Source organism: Oryzias latipes, chromosome 14 (genome assembly GCF_053564925.1).
Source record: "Oryzias latipes strain Hd-rR chromosome 14, Olatipes_Hd-rR_3.1".
Taxonomy (NCBI): Eukaryota; Metazoa; Chordata; class Actinopteri; order Beloniformes; family Adrianichthyidae; genus Oryzias; species Oryzias latipes.
This window is the reverse complement of record NC_136250.1, coordinates 17508108-17530353: the sequence shown is the minus strand read 5'-3', so window position 1 is coordinate 17530353 and position 22246 is coordinate 17508108. Positions and strand designations below refer to the sequence as shown.

General features: G+C 38.3%; 4 protein-coding genes across 6 annotated transcripts; 2 read left to right on the top strand and 2 right to left on the bottom strand.

Annotated features, from left to right (window-relative positions):
• The first annotated feature begins 2659 nt into the window (after positions 1–2659).
• Positions 2660–4798, top strand: LOC101160932 (dicarboxylate carrier SLC25A8). Its single transcript, XM_004076497.5, has 7 exons — positions 2660–2865; positions 2968–3106; positions 3188–3395; positions 3480–3677; positions 3754–3855; positions 3943–4123; positions 4203–4798. Exons 2-7 carry the CDS (start codon positions 2981–2983, stop codon positions 4315–4317), a joined length of 930 nt encoding a protein of 309 aa, XP_004076545.1. The 5' UTR covers positions 2660–2865; positions 2968–2980; the 3' UTR covers positions 4318–4798.
• Positions 4799–5588: 790 nt separating this feature from the next.
• Positions 5589–8039, top strand: ucp2 (uncoupling protein 2). The gene is made up of 8 exons (XM_004076496.5): positions 5589–5808; positions 5900–6052; positions 6299–6473; positions 6564–6780; positions 6854–7051; positions 7114–7215; positions 7297–7477; positions 7573–8039. Exons 3-8 carry the CDS (start codon positions 6348–6350, stop codon positions 7685–7687), a joined length of 939 nt encoding a protein of 312 aa, XP_004076544.1. The 5' UTR covers positions 5589–5808; positions 5900–6052; positions 6299–6347; the 3' UTR covers positions 7688–8039.
• dnajb13 (DnaJ heat shock protein family (Hsp40) member B13) lies at positions 7489–10801 on the bottom strand. The gene is made up of 8 exons (XM_004076495.5): positions 10610–10801; positions 10406–10509; positions 10042–10203; positions 9803–9951; positions 9403–9516; positions 8311–8424; positions 8159–8235; positions 7489–7953 (listed from the first exon to the last, which is right to left on the bottom strand). Exons 1-8 carry the CDS (start codon positions 10681–10683, stop codon positions 7788–7790), a joined length of 960 nt encoding a protein of 319 aa, XP_004076543.1. The 5' UTR covers positions 10684–10801; the 3' UTR covers positions 7489–7787.
• Positions 10802–13380: 2579 nt separating this feature from the next.
• Positions 13381–20844, bottom strand: LOC101160015 (ras-related protein Rab-6A). Of its 3 annotated transcripts, XR_013647637.1 has the most exons (9): positions 20511–20844; positions 18865–18923; positions 18711–18764; positions 17988–18093; positions 17766–17877; positions 17457–17550; positions 16939–17032; positions 15979–16045; positions 13381–14858 (listed from the first exon to the last, which is right to left on the bottom strand). XR_013647637.1 is itself a non-coding variant. In XM_020708965.3 (8 exons), the coding sequence occupies exons 1-8, from the start codon at positions 20578–20580 to the stop codon at positions 14794–14796; spliced, it is 627 nt and encodes a 208-aa protein (XP_020564624.1). In that variant the 5' UTR covers positions 20581–20844; the 3' UTR covers positions 13381–14793. The 3 variants fall into 3 exon arrangements, 2 of the variants coding, with proteins under 2 accessions (XP_020564624.1, XP_020564625.1); XM_020708965.3 differs by lacking the exon at positions 16939–17032; XM_020708966.3 differs by lacking the exon at positions 17457–17550.
• Positions 20845–22246: the final 1402 nt, after the last annotated feature.

Genomic DNA, 22246 nt, shown 5'->3' with positions numbered 1-22246 from the left:
TCCATTTTAGGCCATTGACTTAGATCAAATCGGACCGTTTAAAATTAACCAATATCGACTATGAATCACATCACCAACCACAAATTATTATTTGAATTGAATGATTGTAAAAATAAATTGTTCTTTTAACAAACCTTGTCTTGGACTGCATGTAAAGTAAATAAATGTGCAGAACGGCAGCTCTATCTGGAGAACATAAAGCTGCTTGGAACTCATTGAGCCATAAATCACCAAAAACTGCAAGATAGTTGAATTCTTTGTCTGTGTTTGCAATAAACACGTCAGTATGTTATTGTAGTGAAGTTATTACATTGATACCTTAGAATTTATAACATAGACCAAATTTTAAATGTGAAAAAAAGGTGTGGGGGTATACAGAAAGAAGTTTTCTTAGGAGATGTTACTTTTAAACTTTAGAAAGTGTCACGTGACATTACATAAAGGTGTTTGCCATTGACCCATATAAACTATTTTTTGATAACAAGCTTTCAGCTGTCCAATTAGAGAACGCTTTAATCATAAGTCATGCCAGATCAAATGCCAACCTGGTTAGCCAGCTCAGATAGGTTTGTGCAAACCAGGGCATCCTGACGAGAAGAGGACTACTGGGACCAGACTTTCATGGACTACTTTCAACAATATTTTACCAGTACTTTTGGACTGGCAGGAGAGAGGGGTCTCATACAATCAGGGATTTATGGATGCTTTTAAAGTGTAGTTACTGAAAAACAACCCCAGAATCCTTTAATTTGAATATGATGCTACATTTACAGGGTTCAACAATCCAATCCAAGACTGAAGCGAGTCAACAGCAAAACCCACAAACAGAATGGTTCTCAACCCCTAACAAGAATGCCTGATGACCCAGTCAGAACCATGGTAGACCTGAATTGAAAGATGAGGACTAAAACGGACATCAACTGTCTGCAGTCCCCTATCATGGCCTTAACAAGTTGCTGAAAATGTGAGGCTTTTTCATGCCAGCTTGCAGAAGTCTGGCTTATTTGCTTTTAAATCATTAAACAGTAGTAATAGTATGTTAAAATACATTAATTAAATCAATTAATTAAAGAAGAAAGTTGCATTTTTAAAAAGTTAAACACTTCAAGTTTTTTTTTAAATCAACATCTTTTTCTGAAAGATTTCTACAAATATAAATTAAAAGGTTTTTTTTAAGAGCTCCCTGGCCAGTAAACTTGAGTCACCTCTGGTATTGGAAGATGTTTGCTACGTTTCTCTAAAAAGCTGCTGTTTGCATGCATACAACAATCTAGATCAGATGAAAAAAGGAACAAAACAAAACTTGAGGAGAAAATTAACCAAACAGACATCACTGTGGAGCATCCTTGGAAGCCTCCCGTCAAACAGGATTCAGGAATCCCACAGTCCACTGGTGAATGGATGTGGAAAAGTAAGCAGGTGCTGTGCCATGGCACTCTGTCCCACTGACCTTTAAGTGACTGTTTGTAATGTTATGGTCCTTATTTATAGTCCGATGGAGATTATCAGTTTCACAGCACTGAATCACGGTTCATGGTATTCAACGTGCAAAGAGGACGCTGTGCTGACAGGAGTCGGCCTGCTCAGTTTCTTTTTCCATGTCTGCAGGGGTGGTCTCTGCAGACTGGCTGAAACCAGTACACGGAGCTGTTTACTAGTCCGACCGTGACGGCCAAAGTCGTACACAAAATGTTCTGGGGAAAGAGTTTTTGATTTCATGCTAAGATTGTTGATGATAGCAGCCCATGTTTGTGCTTTTGGGGAACGAAATGCACCTCCAACACAAAAGTGTCAGGTTTCAGCTGAGCTATGTGGGCACACTTACATAACATCATAGTTAAAGCACATTTTTTGATAAATACTGTAAACAGTAGAACTGGATGGTTTGAGGATAAACTTGTTTACGTAAGCACATTTGAGGAAGAATTATGTGTCAGTACAATTCAGTTTTTACCAACAAACAAGAAAAGTCTTCTAAAAAAAAACATGTCTGGGTTGAAAAGTGAAAAATGCCTGAGGGGACCAAAAAAGGTTTTTGAATGATAAACAGAACTTTAACACTTAAAAAACCAGGTGATTTCCTTTAGATGCTGCATGCATCCATCCACCCTTACTCATCACGTGGATTGGCTGAGCATTGTGGTTCCTCCTCAGAACAGAAGTTTCATAAGAGGGATGTAAGACCTTTCAAAAAAACTCTTTGACTGCTTGTGAATTTTGTTGGAAGCAGTGAGCAAATAGTGAGGATGTGTGATAGAAATGGGATCTAACACAGACTGCCAAATGCCCCTTCCAACCATTTAGGTATATCAGGCACACCTCCATCTTGATTGGTTGTTATGGAGCAGAAAAAAGGACGGCAGGATGAGTGACACCAGAGCTGTAACCTGATCTCAAAAATGTAGTTGTTTTTGAATATGAAAGCAAAGTCTCTATAAAACATAGAGGTAAAGAACTTACACAAAATAAAATAACATTTTCTGAGTGTTCACAAATTCGTGGTCATTATTTCGACAGCGGTCAACAAGTTCTCACATGTCCTGCTGTGTCATGGACAAGAAAATATGGTATTCACATGACAGGTGTGTACGGAGTGTACGGAGTGTACGGCTGCGCTGTAGTCACGTGGCAAAGATGCCTATAAATTGCAGCGCTCCTTCCAGAGTGGAACAGTAAACACGCATAGACAGGAAACTCACATGGATTAAACCAACAAAGAGGACTGAATATTCCCATCAACTTGCTGGATTGTTGTTCTTCTAAAGAATTGATCAGGTTCTATTTCTTCAAACACTTCCACATCAAAGCCTCCTTTGAGAACCGGTCCAGCTCTTGAGAAAACCTGAATCTTCACTCCACTCAAAGGTGAGTAAAGCATCTACAATTTTTATTTCTTTCAGTATGTTCTTGGTTTGTGGCAATTAGGCAAAGAGCAATAGGAGCAGAACAATCTTTTTTCATCATCAGTCCAGACATAAAAATGGTCGGCAGGAGAGCTGGAGATGTAATGCCCTCCGCGACGGTGAAGTTCTTCGGAGCCGGCACAGCAGCCTGCATTGCTGACCTCATTACTTTTCCTTTGGACACTGCCAAAGTTAGACTACAGGTAAGGTGCCGTCGGAGAGATTGAATCTCCACAACTTCAGAGTTTTTGTCTTGATCTCTTACATTTTACATCCCTTCCCAGATCCAGGGAGAAGCTCAGAAAGCAGAAGGATTCACTGCAGTGAAGTACCGAGGTGTGTTTGGCACCATCACTACCATGGTGAGAACAGAGGGGCCCAGGAGTCTGTACAACGGACTGGTGGCAGGTCTCCAGAGACAGATGAGCTTTGCCTCAGTCCGGATCGGTCTTTATGACTCCATGAAGCAATTCTACACACGAGGAACTGAAAGTGAGTTTCACTCAGCAAATACAAGGACATTGTAGCTTCTGTCTCCTCTGTTGCACCAGCTAACCTGACCTCCATGCCGTATAGGTGCTGGAATTGTGACGCGCCTCATGGCGGGCTGTACCACAGGTGCCATGGCTGTGGCTTTTGCACAACCGACAGATGTGGTGAAAGTGCGCTTCCAAGCCCAGGTACGACAGCTGGATGGTGAGAGGAGATACAACAGCACCATTAATGCCTACAAGACGATAGCCAGAGATGAAGGCATTCGTGGACTTTGGAGAGGTGGGCACCTTTTCATATCAGACTTATTAATAAATTATCCTCATTTGATTTTAAAGTGATTGATTCTGTCATTCAGGTTGCATGCCAAATATCACCCGCAATGCCATAGTAAACTGTGCAGAGCTGGTCACCTACGACATGATCAAAGAACTTATTATCAAGTACGACTTGATGTCAGGTGGGTTGAAAAATAAAATATATTAAATAAGTTTTCAGTCAAAAAAACAGATAGGAAACGTAACTACTTTGATTTTGTCCTGTACAGATAACCTGCCGTGCCACTTCACAGCTGCCTTTGGTGCAGGCTTTTGCACCACAGTGGTGGCTTCTCCTGTGGATGTGGTCAAAACCCGGTTCATGAACTCTGGAAGTGGGCTTTACAGTAGTGCAGTCAATTGTGCTCTCACAATGCTAAAAAATGAAGGACCTGCAGCTTTCTACAAAGGGTAAGCATGACTGCGAACATGAGAAAGGAACACCACCACTTTGTGGCACTTCTAAATATTCTTTTAATTCTTCTTTTAGGTTTGTGCCGTCTTTCCTGCGGCTGGGCTCCTGGAACATTGTGATGTTTGTGACATATGAACAAATTAAAAGAGGAATGACCAGAACACAGCCGTACTGGGAGTCACCGTTTTGACAGCATCTGGTTGGACTGGTTTTACTTCATAACCACAGTGATAAAAAGGCCAAATCAACAATACATCAGGAAAAAGAGGCACGTGAAGCGGAGACAGCCTTTTGTGGCCCATGTTCTCCGGCGTGGATGGATTTCAGACTGTAACTATGAGAGCAGGAGGAGCTTCAAGTTCACCAATCAGTGCCCATGCACTCTAAACACTTATGGCAGGAGGAAACACTTCTTTTTGGATTCCTATGGTGAAAGTCTTCGACAACAGATGGATCTAAAATCCAAATCTAAAACTTGATCAACTGACTGAATGATGATGAACTTTTATGTTTACAAAAGTGATCTGAAAGATCATATGGCTGCAATAGTTTCAGTAGTGTTGGTTGTTTACACTATTTATCATTTTATGCACACACTTCTTATTGTGAATGGTGATTTATTGCTGGCCAATGAGTCATGAGTATGTTGCACATTAAAAAAATTGAACTTTTTTTGTGTCTGGAATCTTTTCCTTTAGAACTTTAAAAATAGGAGAAAAAGTTAAAAGGTCTAAAATTTAGTTAATTGTTTGGGAGGATTTATTTTTCTTATTCAGAGATAATCCAAAATTGCAGAAAGTGAAAAAAACATAGCTTGTTGCCCTTTGCTCTAATTTCACATCCAGGTCAGGCAGATATGTAGAGCCACAGCGCCATCATAATGTCTGCTGACACTTGCAGGACAGACGTCATAAAGCTCCTCTTTACAATCCACAGATATCATGTGTCTGTTCTTTTTATATTTGGCAAACTGCATCTGACGTTGCATTATTTGGACATCCTTATGGAGGCATAGTTCAATATAAATGCCACAGCTTAAACATACTAAATCAAGAAAATTACATAAAGTCTTTGATTAATTTTATGGAAAACCTTTTTTTTGTTTTTCCTTTGGACTTTATTAGCACAGGATCATTAATCAAAGCAGGAAACAGCAAGTCTTACACAACATCTTTTTAAAAAGGCTGCATGGAGATAATGACTTGGAGGAACATATGGCTTTAATCTGCTGTGCAATGCACTGTGTTCTGTATATTCAGCATGACTCAGCATTTGCTGCATGCATTACACAGCCCTAATGAGTAAATTAATTAAATTACCTCTGGCATTCTAATTTACTTTCCCGCAAAGCACCTTATGAACATAAAAAAAAATCAAAGATTTGTCTTTTTGCAGCTGGAAGTCTGAGGATGGGATAAAGAGGAGAAGGATTAAGTTGAAAAGTTTTCTCCAAACTGTGAATTTATGAATCCAACAAGAGTCACACAAATAACATTGTGCCCTCTCAAGCAGCAGGCAGCTCCCATGGATGTAGTTAGTGAGGGGGGCCAAGCAATGATGTAACAGGAACATAGCAGTACTTAAAGCGGGGGGCTTTTTTACCTCACACCACTTCACCCTGGCTGTTTGCATCACATCTGAGCATTGTCAAGCAAGGAAGCGGTTCGACATTCAAAAAACGGTAAAACTGCTATCACACATAATTGTGTTTTTACTTCATTTTATTACTAAACTCTTTTTGCATTGATAAAAAAGTTATGTGTTCTTTACAGGATTTGGAATATGATTTTAGGGCTTTCAACGTCTGAAATAAGTTCAATGGAAAAACAAGGTCAAACAGTTAAATGTGCAGCTAATTTTAGCCAAAGAGACACCTTCAGAGAATCCTGATCTCTATTTTTCTGCCCTCAGCTGCTTCAGACAAGGTAAGGAATACTTTAAAATGTATGAAGGAAAAAACACTATTTTTAGTGGTTCATTCTGTATGACGAATAATAAAGGTTTAATAAAGTTTTCACAGAAAGTTTGAAAAAGTAAAAAAATAAAAACATCTCAGTTAGCAACTTAGTTACTAACATAGCAGAAATGCTTTTTAGTTTGAAAGATGCAAACACGGTGCCTGAATTTTTATTTTTTTTTAAAATTCTGATTATATTTTGGGGATTTTGTAGGCAAAGTCCAAACACACAGCTGCCTCCACTGATCACAAGAATTCTGAAAATGGTTGGATTCGGACCTGCAGATGTGCCTCCGTCAGCTGCTGTAAAGTTTGTGGGGGCAGGAACTGCGGCCTGCATTGCTGACCTGCTGACTTTTCCACTGGACACCGCCAAAGTGCGGCTGCAGGTAAAAAAGAATAAACTCAAATGCAAATACATATTCATTTACTGAATGTATGCACACAGCATTTTTTTTTACATTTTCTTTGATATAAAGATTCAAGGTGAGGCTGCTGCCTCTGCATCGATTGGGAGGGTCCCTGCATCGATGTATCGTGGCGTCTTTGGCACCATCATCACCATGGTGCGCACAGAAGGACCACTGAGTCTTTACAGTGGACTGGTGGCAGGTCTTCAGAGGCAGATGAGCTTCGCCTCTGTCCGGATTGGCCTTTATGACTCTGTTAAACAGTTTTACACTAGAGGCTCTGATCGTAGGTATCTGTTCTACAAAATAGTTCAGAGTTTTGTTGCCCTCTTTGACTCAAACCCTCTTTTGTGCCGTAGATGTTAGCATTGGCACTCGGCTGCTTGCAGGAAGCACCACAGGTGCCATGGCAGTTGCTTTAGCTCAACCCACAGATGTGGTAAAAATCCGCTTTCAGGCACAGACCAGATCAAATGAGCACACCAAACGCTACTGTGGCACCATCGATGCTTATAAGACCATTGCTAAAGAGGAAGGTGTGCGTGGCCTGTGGAAAGGTAACTCAAGAACCTGAATTGTTTGTATGGTTAGTCTCTGACTAACCTGGTTTATCACACAGGTACTGGTCCAAATATTGCACGCAGTGCTATAGTTAACTGCACAGAACTGGTGACGTATGATTTCATTAAGGACATGCTTCTCAAATCTACTCCCTTGACAGGTAAACAGTGGTTTAGTACAAATGTTAAAGGTAATGCTTGAGTGATGTCTGTGTGATTTGAAACTGATCTTTATACTACAGACAACCTGCCCTGTCACTTTGTGTCTGCATTTGGTGCTGGGTTATGCACGACAGTGATCGCCTCTCCTGTCGATGTGGTCAAGACGAGGTACATGAACTCTGCTCCAGGCCAGTACGGCAGCGTGCTCAACTGCGCTGCTGTCATGATGACCAAAGAGGGCCCCTTTGCCTTTTACAAAGGGTAAGCATGGATTGTGTTTTACCTGAATGTTTAATAAGGATGCACATTGAATACAAAGAAGACAATCATGTTGCTCTCGTGTTCTCACTTAAAAGGTTCATGCCATCGTTCCTCCGCCTGGGCTCCTGGAACGTGGTGATGTTTGTGACGTACGAGCAGCTGAAACGAGCTATGATGGCTGCCAATCCCAACAGCTCGACTTCAGTGTGATTATTGCAGTTTACATAAGGATCATTCACATGTCTATCAGCAATAATTTCAAGAATCTTACAGTATTAATCTGCATATCAAGGAAGAATAACAGATGAATCTAATCTTCATAGCCAGAGCTCAGAGCCTGCTTGATCAGGCCCTTGCTGTCAGAGGAAAGCTTTTCTGGAAACTGGATCTCAAAGGTGATGATGAGGTCTCCTCTCTGGGAAGAATCCTGGGATAGGGGCATTCCTTCTCCTGTCACCACCTTGTTGTACGCTGGACTGATGTGTTTTCGACGATGCAGAAAAGAAAATAGCACATTACCTTGACCTGATTATGTAACATTTTTATAAATAACTTAAAATTTTTTTGTTGTGTTTCCTTTCTCTGATGCTAAACGTCATGTCAAGTTTACAAAAAAACGGAGTACTGCATTATGCAGAGCTCATAGTAAATTTTTCACTTGCAGCACGCAAAAGCACTTACTGCACAATGTCATTGATAGGAATGCTGAGTAGCCTGCCATCTAGTGTTGGGATGTCCACAGAGAAGTCGGTCAGTGCCTGTTCAGATAAGAATCATCATCAGTCTTAGCTTCAGATGAAAACAAACAGTTACAACGCCATTACATTACTTACATTCATCAGAGAGATCTTGAGCTTGTAAATAAGGTCGTTGTGTTGTCTGATAAACAGAGGGTGACTTTTATGTCGCACTATTAGCACTACATCTGCTGGAGTCCTGTCTGGTCCCTAAAAAAGGTTTGATAAACATAAATAAACAATATGGGCATAAAAGGCAATCATATTAGAAAATCGAAATACTTCGGGAAAATCAACCTATACACGGCTTTTACTTTTTTTTTTAACTAAAAAAAGCAAAAAATAAAACAATTTAATTAATAAAAGAGGATCCTATAAGAATTCAGAAAAACAATGCTGTAGAGACTTACAAAACTGTGCCTTTTCATTACTAAAACTACTAGTATTAATAGAAAACAAAATACACAAACAGAATGCCGGTGATTTAAAATGAGCAAAGAGAAGGTCACAGGAAAGGAATTTTACAAGTTTTTAATGCTTCTTCGTCATATGATATTCATCAATACTAATCATAATTCATTTTATAATGTGAAACTATTTAAATGTAATATTGACTGATAAGTCAACCAGTGAATGTTGCTTATAACCAAGGGTAATTTCTTTATAACATCGAGTAGAATTTACCTTCTTAAAATAGTTAATCTCTTTCATTTAAACAATTATCATCCTCATTTTCATTATTAGTAATTTTATCCCATTTTCACCAGGAACTCTCACACACATTTGGTGAATTTCACAAATTGTTTGAAAACAATAAAACAAACCAATAAAAACACAAATATGATTGACTATTTTATATAGAAAATCAACTAAAATTTTATATAAAGTAAACGAATTAATTGAAAGAAAACTACCCAAAAATTTGTAAGTAGTAGCTAATTTTCAAGAAATAAAAATAAAAATGGTTACAACACACTCCTTATTAAAGCAATTTCAATTTTAAGCAAGATATATAGATGGATTGATTGATTAATATTAGGACGTTTTGCGGGGTTATGGGAGTTATTGTAACAAACACCAATAGGATCATATTATTATGACATAAGCTGACACCAAGAAAAAATAATATAAATTAGTTTCACGTGAGTTTTGATACATAATAAAAAGTTTCTTAAAGACTGAATTTACTTGATCTCCCTCTTTTGGGAAAACGACTCTTGTGCCTTCGCGCCATCCTGGCTTCACATCTACAGTCAGAATCTTATCTTTGATACAGGATGTGTGTCCATCATCATTCAGAACCTGTAAAGAAAGTGAGGATGAGGAAAACCTTAATGAACAAAACTATTGTAACTGTTTTATTAAATAATGAAAATGACTTCCACAAAAGTTGTTAGTGTTAGAATAAAAATTACCTGTGAAATCATTTTTCAAAATAAAAGCCTTAAACATGTGGAAAGTGTGGCTTCGTTTGTCCCAGAGATTTTTTTAAGTAAAATTTTTCAAGGTTTTGCCATATACCAAAGTTGTTTAACTTTCTTTGCTTTCTCCGGGTTAGGGTTAGGGTTTTGAATGCAGCAGATCTTACCCTGCGTGATATCTTGATTTTTTTGGTGCATCCCAAGAAGAGATCCTCAAGAGTCAAATAAAGCTCTCTCTCTATTGGGGGGTCCTGCGTCTTCTCCAGTTTTGTTTGCGGCACACCAAACTGAAGTGGTGCATCTTTGGTGAAAAAATCTAGCAAAAGATTAACATTAGTAATTGCAATGGATAGGTTTTCAAGACAGTATTTATACAACGTGGGGTTTTTGTTTGGGCTATTCTTACCTGCAAATGGGTTGTCACCTCCAAAAAACTGTCTAAATGTTTTGTCTGGATTTCCATGGTAGGTGTATTTGGATGACCAAGCCCCATCACTGCCAAACTCAGGTGGGATGCCAGCTTTCAGGCCCTCCTCACCAAATTTATCATAGATTGCCTTCTTACGAGCTTTAATTAAAAAGGGAAAAAAAATTACTTCTTCGTAAGTACTTTTACATTTATTTAGAGATTATTTTATGCTATTCTTAAATTCCTGCAAAGCTCTGAAGAACTGAATGCTAAATGCAGCATTTTTGTCATAACAATATTTTTAAAAGGTCACGTGAGCGACGGAGCAGCCCGGTAAAGAACGTGAACCGTGAAGTCTTACGGTCGCTCAGGACATCGTAGGCTTCACCCAGCAGGGAATACTTCTCTGCGCTTCCAGCTTCAGCGTTTCTTTTCGGATGAAACTTCACAGCCAAACGTCGATACCTGCGCAGATAATAATTTCATGACTTGATCCAAAACAAGCAAGCAGCAAATAGAAGACAGAGCTAGCAGCAGGTGATTGATTTCTTTAAAAGTAACTCACGCTTTTTTGATTTCAGCGTCAGATGCTGTCCTGTTAATTTCAAGAGCCTCATAGTAAGCGTTGTTCAGGCTCATTACGATAAAACCCTGACGGCAAAAACCTATATGTTCTCGACGAGTTTTTTTTAGACAATCCGAAGAGAAGTCCGTACGTTTGGGTTCGCTGCCTTGGCAACCACTGATCGGACCTCTCGCGAGATTTAAAATGAATCTGAATTTGCTGGTATATTCAACTGTCTTGACCAGTGGCGGTTCTACCCTGAATTACTCCCCGGGCGAGACCCTCCCCAGGCGCCCCCCCCCCCCCCCCCCCATAGTCACAACAGAACTTTGTTTGTCTTTGTCAACTGACATGTTATATTGTCATTGAAATTAAGAAGTGGATACAAAAGATGTCAGAATTCTGAACAGCATTATAATAGTTATCAGAACACAAAAAATAAAAGACCATAAGCATGGCAAAAATACAGTTAGCTAAGAAATATTAAATCAATATTAAATAAATAATATAAAATAAATATTTTAAAAACATTTATGAATTGGAAATTTAAATTGTCATGTTCTATATCGATCTCTACTTCAGAGAAGAAAAATTAGCTCATATTTTCCGTCTTCAATCCTTTGATTGGAAAATTTTCAGTTATGACCTGTTGAATTATGTTTTGTCCCCATAGATTTGCAGTAAATGGTAAATATTCATTTTTAAAACTACCTTCAGATTTATGGAAATTCTATTGGCTAAAAATATAATCCCACATTTGTAAAACAAATAAAAAATAAACTTCATATGCAGGCTCAAAATTAACCCCTAAATCCCCAGTTAAATGTCAAAAAAACATTGGGAAAACGTTTAGGCTGCCACAAACGATTATTAAATTTAAGACCAATCTCAAATTATTTGCCCCATTAGCATCTTATGGCAGCAGCAGCATGCTGTGTAACCATCACAGCTTTTTTAACATTATGAACTAGTATACAACAGCAAAACCCAACAAAACCTTTGTGTTACAGCAGAGCAGACAGACACATGAATCATAACTAATGTTACAAGTTAAGGCAGAGCAAATTTTTAAGAATAAAATCTAAAAAAAAAAAAAAAATGACGCTATTTGCAACATTTGGGCCTACTTCAGTGTTGGTCATCGACCAAAATAAAGTTTTCATCGGCAACATTGTTGTAGGGCAGGTAGCATTAGAATTTAGAAAAGACATGCATCAAGCTGTGAGGACTTACCCTTTTCTTTATCTCTTTTCTCCTCTTCTTCTTTTCTTTTCTTTCTAAATTGGGCACCAGATGGCTTTGACCTTTTTTTCTCCATATTTTAGATGTTTTTGGCGTTTGTTTGGCATAAATGTCCTCACGTCACGAAGAAGACATCAAGTCCGTCGACTGAACCAACTGTCACCTTAGTGACAGCATTGTTTTGTGTTGCCATTTTTTCATTTGGGCATTTAACACAAAATTAACCCAAAAAAAGCAGAATATATTTTCTATACCTTTATTAAAGTGTAGGTTATAGAATGTCACCTTATGACTGACTTATAAAAAGGTTTTATGAAGTAGATTCAAACCCCCGCCCTTGTCCCCACCTAGCCACTTAATTTGGAAGCGTCCCACAATTGAACTGATTCCCCGCAGCCCCCCCCCCCCCCCCTTTCTTCACACATTTCCAGCAGGAGCGCGTGCAGCTATAGCCAGGGGCGCTGATTCGCTACATGACGGCGCAGTCGCAGTTTTTACTTTTATTTTTTTCATCAAGCCCGCGACCGTCGCCTCCCCTGAAAGATGAGCCCGCCAGGTTTTGCGCATGCGCAAACGCGGTGGCGCTCCGTGCTCCCCCCGCGCCCCCTCCCTTCTTCTTCACACACATTTGTGTCTACTTCTCAAAGACAGGAGAGCGCACAGCTGCGGGGCGAGGGCGGCGGCGCGGCCAGGTTCAGGCTGTTACAAACTCACAAACTGTGACATAAGTAAACCAATAGTGGTGCATATAATATTTTACAAGGGCTGAGCCGCCGGTGCCGCCCCCCTTCAGTTTTCCGCCCCAGGCCACCGCCCGGACGGCCCGTGCCTAGAACCGCTACTGGTCTTGACATAAATAAACTAAAATAGTATTTCAAAATAATAACACACACAAACAGTAGAGACAAAGAGACCCTTAATCAAATAAAAAACACGAAGACATGTAAAAACTACTTAAAATGCTAGCTAAACAACGAGTTTTTCATTAAAACCTCCACAGTGGAGGAAGCCATAACATCCTCCAACAAGCTGTTACACAGTGCTGGAATGTGGCCTCGCCATTGGGTTTTAGTTCTGACCTTTTGGACCACCAGTGGACCTGCAGGATCTGGGAGGGTCTTGAACTAAGTAATGGTCCAGTTCCATTAAGAAATTACTAAACTAATAAAGGTTAAACAAACCACAGCAATGATGGAGTGGTCAGCATGCTAACATCATATAACTGATTTTAAAATTAAACAATCACCTAAAGACAATATGTCCTGGATATTCATCAGATGCATTTACATTTTGTGCCATGTCAACATTTATAAGTTTGGGCTTTTCTTTTTTAAAGGGATTATCCTCGTCAGTGAACATTTTCAAGTTATTTTTTTGTGATTTTCAGTGAATGAAATTATAAAATATGGATTTTAACAAGACACTTTCCTTTTTACCTAAAAATAAAATCTTAGAAATGTCCCGTTAATATTCAATTTTCCTTATTGCATGTGACTTACAGCTGTGGGAATGATACTCATGAACTCTAGTCATGGTGACCAAAATTGTATATTTATTCTGTCATTTGAAAAATCATTCCATACAGAAACGTTAAGGACACCCATATTATACAAATTGTACTTTCGTTCATAAGTTTACACAAAAATTGCACAATATTGTCAGTATAATCAAGATACCACCAAATAGTAGCAGACGGGACAGCAGATGGTCAAATTCAGTTAAAAAAAAAGTCCAGAGAGATGCATATTTTTATTAACGACTTAGGGACTTTTTTTTACCAAAAGTGAAGATATTAACAGTCATATAAAAGAAGCATGAATCCAACAGAATAAATATTTCAAGTCACTATGAATTAAATACATGTTGATCAATCCCTAACAACAGATCAATGCTCAAAGTAAAAATTACCCCCCCCCCCAAAAAAAATCAAAGCTTTAAAAATGTTCTTACCAAACTCATCTACTCCAACCCAAAGCCATAGAAGTCCTCCGTACTTATACTCTGAAAGGCATAAATCTGCATATCTATCCTGTTTAAGGTGGGTGTTGAGAAAATGCCCGCCTTAAACACTATTAAATAATCATCTATGACACCGCAATTATAATCTTTAAAAAGAAAGGGTTTATGCAAAAAGCAAAGATTAACCATAATAAAATGAAAGCAAAAGGTAAAAAACCATTTGATGGGTCATTAAGATGAAGAGAAGGACGGTAAATGGGAGAGATACCTTGGCGTGCTCATGTCAGAAGGTAATGGGGTTTTTCTTGTCAGTGTGAATTTGCAAATAGTGAGAGAAAAAAAATCCTTTTACAACAACTAACCTGGGTCTTGACCTAAAGCGCTGATTACTGTTTATGACTGTGAGAGCACCATAATTATGCAGGAAGCGTGTCTGAACTCAAACCCAATAGATGTTCATTTAACTCATTTAAATGTGCTGATGTTTATGTTTATCAATGATAATATATACCGGTAAAAGGTAACAGATTTTGCATGGAATAAATCAACTCAAACCACATGACTTCAAAACATGAAAAATGTCAAAGAACATTTTTCACTATGAAATACCTTGATTTGATGACTTGCAGAAGACAATTTCCTTTATTTTTTTTCAAAAAATACCCCAAACTGGCTCACTGCTCTTAAATCACTATTTGCTCTTTAAAAACGATTAAACAGAGTGTCAGCAGAAAGACTCATTTTAACTGTATAAACTCTTCTGTCCAATTCATGCAGTGCAAATACTAAATTTTTAGTGATATGTACATTTTAGAGTCTGTGGATGAGAGCACGTGTTCACAACAATGAGGACAGCAGATGTAGTGTTCTTGCAGTGGATATAGAAGGGTGCATATATATTTATAAAAACAAAACAAAACAAAAAATGAAAGAAAAAGAGAAGAAATAGCTTTCCGAAAAAGCCACTAATATAGGCGAAACCATTAGCAGGAACAGCTTCCTTCACTGGCAGGCTGCTCTGGAGGTTTCTCCAGTTTTATGTCAATCACTGGAAGGTCACAGAGTTAAGGAACACCAGAGAGCAAATAAAATGCATTGGCTATTTGGACTAACAATGGTACGATAACCTTAATCCAGTGTGGGTCTGTAAAGTCAGATTTCTATCATTCATGATCTCAGGAGAAAATCATTTTAAGTGACACAAGAGTTAAAAAGTGAGATGTTAAAGTGCAGCAATAGGGCTTTCCCCCTGGCAGTGGACACGTGTGACATTATATCAGATGACAAGTAGGCCTGCACAATATACCGCAAATTTATCGTTATCGCGACATCAAGCTATGCAATATGCATACCGCAAAAGACGCTGAAAATCGCAATAAATGGTTACCTTGACCCTTGTGCTATCCTAGGCACTTTAACATTGGGAGTTGGGTCATCTAGACCCACTAGACCAGGGGTGGGCAATTCCAGGCCTCGAGGGCCGGTGTGTCTGCATGATTTCAAGATAGCCTTTCCCTACTCATGGCTGATTACCTGGTTCAGGTGTGTCCAGCCAATTAGAACATGCCAGAGCAGGGTATGCTGGAAAACATGCAGGAATGCGGCCCTCAGTGCCCACCTCTGCACTAGACAGTGCTCTGAACCTTTTTTCTTCAATGATTTGTGATCTTCACTGGTGTCCATGGATTACATGAAATCTTTCCACCTTTATCCACCTTTGTCATGGTAGGGAGAACACCTCAATGTAAGGGTGGGGTCATCTAAGATAGGACAAGGGTTAAATGAGCTAAAACAAACTCATGGCAGCTTGGAATATTGAATAAATGAAATAAATCCCTTTACGCATTTAACCAATCGGAAGGACCTGTTTACGTTGTTGATCAATCAGATGAGCCCTTTTATGTTTGATGTTTGCCTCTTATGTCGACAAGGGTCATTTGGAGTATAATTTTTATACTGTTGCATTGAAATGGAAATGATGTTTTTGGTTGGTTTGATATTTGTTTATATACTGCAAATTATATCGTTATCGCAATATTAATCACCAATATCGCATATCGCGAGTTTTCCTCATATCGTGCAGCCCTAATGACAAGAAAGACAAAACAGAGCAAGGTGAACTCCAGACTCATGTCAGATCATGGCACTGCCATGCAAAGAAAGGATACTGTCCTCTCGACTCTTGTCTTGTGAGGTATCCATGCCAGGGAGGGCGGCTGCCACACGGCGGAAAAGCTGCAGAGGATAGAATCTACCATTAATGTCTTGAGTCAAAGACAGATGTTTAATACAAGACATCTGTAAAAGAAGAAATGCAGATTTGCATGCATCTGATTTTTCAGAGGTCCTGCAGAAACTTGCACAGTGGAAGACACCTAAAGGTTTCCCAAATGTCATAGTCTGATTTACTGAAAAGACTCATGTGCCTTTGACAAAAAGGCAAATTATTTTTGTTGAAAATACTAACCGAGTTTGGATATAAACAAATACTATTTTATTAATGACTTTTGGCTTCAGTTTTCTGCTTGGGACAAAGACTCTTGACTCAGATTGGTGTAATTTCATGCACATGTGTTCTGCTTCAGTAAACACTCTAATTAAATAAAACAGTTTTCTAATGACCATTTACAGTCTAGTTGTTTTAAGCTATTAATTACATTTTTAAAGGCGAATAATCATTAATCTTTACAATGCTGTTTGGTGCAATCATGTTAAAGGCTTCAAATCCTTTACTGACATTTTTTCCTTTTAATAATTATTATTATTTAGTTCTTGCCAAACATCAACTTTAAGGTTTCATTAATATTAGTATCCGCCACTGAAAAGTTTTTTAATCCCGATCATGCACATCAATCAAAAGATTGCATCAAGTGAATCTTGTCTGCATGGAGATTCTGCTGCAGCACCGACTGAATATTGTTGTCTATTGGTGGTTTACAAACTCTCACTCAATTTTAAATTTTACAAATAAAAAGTTGCCCAATACATAGAGAGAATTTGCAAAGCCAGTCCATGCACCTCATTGCAAGCTGATGTTCAGAGCACATGTTGTGGAAAATAGAAGCCAATCAGAAAAAAAGGCAGGAGTGCAATGAACACATGCACACATGAAGGTGCACAGCCTCTACCTGTTTGACATTGTAGCCTGTCTTTGCACTTGTTTCAATAAACAGAACATTCATCTCTTTTGCTCTCTGTTCTCCTTCCTCTGTGGTTATCTGTCTGTGACCAGCCACAATCACAGAGCACCCGCAAAACAACCGGGAGACGCACACACCGACGCACACATCAACACGCAGACAGGAGAAAAACAAAAGAACAGCACAGTCTATAATTATTTGACAGTACACTGGAAAGCCGTGCCCCTTCCTGCTGCGCTGCTACTGCCACCAGACCAGAAGACCAGAAGCCTCATGAGTCCACAGCCAGCACTAGAGATGCATTTAAGACAAGATTTAGATTCTCTAACCAAACGATGCCATCACATTTTTAGAAATAATCAGATTTGTAGTCAATGCTTAATCACTAATGATCTGTCATCATGTCAGCGATCACAGATTATTAGAGATATTTGAGGCTTCTGGAGTTGAAGCCCAGGGCAGCATCGGCAGCAGGACTACAGAGCACGACTGACACACAACTTTACCTGCTTTACGTTGTAGCCCGCTTTCGCACTAGTCTCAATAAACATTACATTTAGTTCTTTGGCTTTCCGTTCGCCCTCTTCAATAGAAACTTGCCTGTGGTAGATAAAGGTGTTGAAAAGATACACAACTAGACAAAACACAGCGTCGCTTAACAAGTCAATCAAATGCATCATTGTAAACATTTGCAATCATGGAAAATGTCAAATAAACAATAGCTTTGGTTATCCTGAAGAACACAGAAAAACAGGGTCATCAGTCGAAATGTGACTTCAAAAGGGAAAGCCTGCACAGAAGATGCAAGAAATTACCTTTTGTCAGCCAGGTCTGTCTTGTTTCCCACCAACATGATGATGACATCACTTCCTCTCTCTGTTCTAACGTCATCAATCCATTTTGTGGTTTGCTGGAAAGAGTTAACGTCTGACAGAGAGACAAAAGTTCATCCCAAATTCAGTGAGGTAGCTTAGCTGTGAAAGCTGCTGGATCGCAGCACAGAAGTCCCATCAGTCTAGTGATGCTAAATCACTCACTCGTGATGTCGTACACAACAACAGCGGCAGCAGAGTCTCTAATATAACTTGGGATGAGGCTGCGAAAGCGCTCTTGTCCTGCTGTGTCCCACAGCTGCAACCTGATCTGTGGGGCAGGAAGAGGATGAAATGAAAAATGAAAGAGAAGAAAAAAATAAAAAAGAAATAAAACACAAAATCAAGATGAAAACAAACAGATAAAGGACCCAGTCAACGCGGCCAAAACGAATATTGAAAGAAAATTCTTTCAGACTAATGGAGAAAAAAAAAAGAAAAAACAGAAAGTGAATAGAAAAGAAGTAACACGTGCATGTTGGGAATGACCATCAGAGAGAGTAAGCTGTCTGGGCCTGGGGGGGAAAGAAATAAACAGTCACCTTTCATTTGTCACCCCCTCTATTGACCAAGTAAGGTGTTTCATTTAAAAGAAATGTGATGATTAATAGATGATGGAAAGGAAAGGAGAGGAAGAAAACTTCAGTTGAGGGAAAAAGAATACAGTGAGGCCTGTCCCGACGGTACAACAGGACACTACAATGTTCTACATGTGCTTTTTGAAGTGAACACTTAAAAAGTCAGGCGCTTAACCAGTCAGATCAGTTGTACAAAAGCTCACCGACCGTGTGAGGTGATTCGGCTTTGCATGGCCTTCACACAAAACCCACGCCAATCAAAACAACAAACAGGATTTACAAGTTAGGATAGGAAACACACAAAACTTACTGTTCTGTCTTCAAGGTACATGGTTTTTGATAGGAAATCTATTCCTATTGTGGCCTGAAAGAGAAAAAGAACTTCATTATACAGCTATAATTGCTTTAAATTAACACGACAAAATACAAGGTACATTAATGCTTAGGAAAACAGGCAGTCTTACTTGGTATGTGTTGTCAAAGCTGTCATACATGAACCTGGTAATCAACGAAGTCTTTCCCACTAAAACAGAAATAAAGATTAAGGGAAAAATTGAACTTTTCAATATCTATATGCATTGATTTAATTTTTTTGTTTAATATTGAGCACAAAATGTAGATTTTTTTAAGAAAGGAACACAGGTTTTATCAAGTAACGGATTTACATTTTATTACGTCGAATCAACAAATGGGTGTAGAAATAACCCCTATATGATAACTACGATAAGTGTTTAGAGAATGCATCCATATAGTCCAGTTTTTTAAGATATGGAATGACATTATTTTAAAATGGAGGGTTGAGGAACAGTCGGAAGAAAGGACTGGGGTCTAGGTATTCAAAACAGGATTTTTTTGTGTGTGAATTTCTAAATATTGTGGCCTAGATTGACCCAAACATGGCATATCCTAAATAAAAAACAGTATGTTAATGATCACCTGTTCAGACTTTATGACATTTCTTTAAAAAAATAATCAATTGAAGTGGATATCCATGTTAGGCAATCCTTCCTGTCCTAAGACTGTTTATTACTCGAGTTACGTTATCAGTTTCAATGAGCGACAAGGGGGACAGTGACATGGCTCAGGCCAACATGACTGTTCACAGAGGTCACAGACGATAACTATCGGCTTTTTTTGGATGACTCGTTCCGTAGGATGAAACACTTCTACTCTGTATTACTCCACATTTCTATTATGTTACTCAATTCCCAGCAGGTTTATGAAAGCGGATATATGGACGTGATCATAACTATCTTACTGAAAGCTCTGAGTCTAACACTTAGGCAGAAAATGTTCTGAATGCAAAACATGTATGCATGTAGATAAATTGTACATTTGTAGATAAATAAAGTCTAAAATAAATATAAACAAATTAAATGTGTGATGGTTTGTGACTGTAAGACGGTTGTTGGTTCTAATCCTGGAAGTAATCACTTAGGAGAAATCCCATTATAAAAACATTAGATATAAATATTATAGGTCCTTCAAATACTTAATGTTCAAATGAAAACATTCTAAACCCACCAGGAGGTTGCTGAACGGAGGAAGGATCTAGGATCCTTACTGTGTGCTTTTAAGGAAACTCTTGCGAGTATGGTAGAGTGAGTTATCTTCCTGTGCTCACGCGGACTATAGGAATTTAGAAGGGTAACATACCATAAATAAATAAAATAAACAAATTGATTAGGACAACACTTTATCTTAATAAAAATACATCATGTAAGTTAGCCTATTATTTGCTAGGTTAAGAAACAGCCTCATAATAAATAATATACTGTCTACTACTTCTTAATAATTTACAACTTTCCACTCTTAACATGTTACATCTTACCAGTGAAAAGACAAGTCAGCAAACACAATGAATTACATGATCAAAACGTGAAGAATGATCTGTGATTATCCTCGGAGTCCGCGTCCACACTACAGGCAGCATGATCAGCAGTGTTTTTATCCGGTTTCAAGTAAACGCAGCTAATGTTAGCTAGCTAACTACAAAGCGGAAGAAAAACCAGGCATCCCGTTAAACTCTGGTTTTCAAAAGGAAAGTTTATCACAATAATATTGATAACATACATTCCTCGTAAAGGGAACCGTAACGAGAAAAACTTACCACTTTGTTCCCCGAGGAAGACCAGTTTAAATTTCCTTAAAGGGTTCCCGAAGTCTCCGGCCCCAGACATGTCGACGGAACCAAAAACGAACCCAGAAGGCGCCCTTAAGTATTAATTCTAACTAAGTAGCTATTGTCTGTTATCAAGTGTATGGTATACGTAAAGTTCAGAAACAAAGTTTGGTAATCAATGACAACTCCTTTAAGCTCCAACACACTTTCAGATAAGTCGGTAACTATTACTGCCAACTGAGCATTACTTCAGACTGTCATGGCTACCAGCAAGCCCCTCCAGACACTTCTTCTGTAGACACATCAGTGTATGATACGTGTGTAACAGTGCTACCACGCCCTCTGCTGGTGCTCAACCAGCAAGGATGGGAGGGAAAAAAATGCCATACTATTTTTTATTACTTCATGTTTCCATACGAGGGCGCGCTAACACCACATTATTATTATTATTATTATTATTATTATTATTATTATTATTATTATTATTATTATTATTATTATTATTATTATTATTATTATTATTATTCATTTCACATGTTCTATTTTCAGGACTCCTTTTTTTAAAATCCGTCTGATTTCCCATGAATAAAAGTTATACCAATAATGAAATTTTAACCTAAATTATTTATATTAGGTATTAAACCCAAATTCTTGCATGAGCTCTATTAAATACATAACAGTGTGTATAGACTTAATTGATTGTTTGTAAATTTTAAGTCAGAAAATTTTGGGTTTTGATGCAGAGATAGTAGAAATAGTTATAAATTTTGTCATTATAAAGGGGGTCTCATGGGGGACTATTCAGGTACACAGCTGAAGTTCTGCTATGTTTACCAGATGAAAGAATTATGATAAATCTAATATAACATTTTTTTGTTAAAAGTAGCTTAGAAAAAAATGGCATGTAGTTGTATGAAAAAAGTCAAAGCTTTTATTGAGAAAATTTCTGATTTTTACATCTGTTGTAATATGTTCCACATTTTTGCTTTCAAAAATTCCTGGTTGTTAAAATGCTCTGATTACCGAGGGCTTTTGACATTTGTAATGCTTTTGTGGAACATCCTTTTCTCCAACCAGCTTATAGTCATCAAATCTTGTACTCTTTTTACAAATGTTAATGTTTCATTTGGTATCATAATGACATAAAATGGGAATTTTTTACCAGGGATGAAATTTTGACATGCATGATTCTTTATTGTCCAGACTTTGAACAATCGTGATTATTCACACAACATACTGTGTAATATTTGTAATTACAACTAATGTATAATATAATTGTTGTTGTTTCCTTGGGTCTAACCTCATTTGAGTATAACTTTAATGCAATGAGGCTAATTGCAAATTCTCCTAATTTGATATTTTGTATTATTTTTATACAACCCAAATTTTTGCAGCAATACAAAATTGTTTGAGATATAATTTACATAAATACATGTGTAGTGTTTTACTACAGTACAGTCTGCACATTTCTGCCTACCTCAGCTGTTCTAGGTCAGTTAAGAGAATGCACACACCTGCGCCCCTCTTTCATTCTTGTGTCGTCCAGCTCCTCTTACAGCATTTATCAGCTGATGCTGGCACTTCAGCTGCAAGGTTTGTGACCAAAAGCGGAGCTGAAGTGGAGCCATCATGGTTCACTAGCTTGCCCGTCTTCTCTTCTTTTAGCCCTTGTACCGCTAATGTCCTTGGTGAGGGGAAAGACCTCCTCCCATTCCCTCAGAAGA

Bases quoted from the DNA above. Each gene is read 5' to 3' on its own strand.
- LOC101160932 (XM_004076497.5), top strand. From the start codon at position 2,981: ATGGTCGGCAGGAGAGCTGGAGATGTAATGCCCTCCGCGACGGTGAAG. The intron at 3,856-3,942 runs GTGGGTTGAAAA...TGTCCTGTACAG, and splicing joins CAAGTACGACTTGATGTCAG to ATAACCTGCCGTGCCACTTC. The intron at 4,124-4,202 runs GTAAGCATGACT...TTCTTCTTTTAG, and splicing joins CCTGCAGCTTTCTACAAAGG to GTTTGTGCCGTCTTTCCTGC.
- ucp2 (XM_004076496.5), top strand. From the start codon at position 6,348: ATGGTTGGATTCGGACCTGCAGATGTGCCTCCGTCAGCTGCTGTAAAG. The intron at 7,052-7,113 runs GTAACTCAAGAA...TTTATCACACAG, and splicing joins TGTGCGTGGCCTGTGGAAAG to GTACTGGTCCAAATATTGCA. The intron at 7,216-7,296 runs GTAAACAGTGGT...TTTATACTACAG, and splicing joins CAAATCTACTCCCTTGACAG to ACAACCTGCCCTGTCACTTT.
- dnajb13 (XM_004076495.5), bottom strand. From the start codon at position 10,683: ATGAGCCTGAACAACGCTTACTATGAGGCTCTTGAAATTAACAGGACA. The intron at 10,510-10,609 runs GTGAGTTACTTT...TTATCTGCGCAG, and splicing joins GACGCTGAAATCAAAAAAGC to GTATCGACGTTTGGCTGTGA. The intron at 8,425-9,402 runs GTAAATTCAGTC...AACCTTTTTTAG, and splicing joins TCCCAAAAGAGGGAGATCAA to GGACCAGACAGGACTCCAGC.
- LOC101160015 (XM_020708965.3), bottom strand. From the start codon at position 20,580: ATGTCTGGGGCCGGAGACTTCGGGAACCCTTTAAGGAAATTTAAACTG. The intron at 18,765-18,864 runs GTAAGACTGCCT...TTTCTCTTTCAG, and splicing joins GCTTTGACAACACATACCAA to GCCACAATAGGAATAGATTT. The intron at 14,859-15,978 runs GTATCCTTTCTT...GTGACCTTCCAG, and splicing joins AGACAAGAGTCGAGAGGACA to TGATTGACATAAAACTGGAG.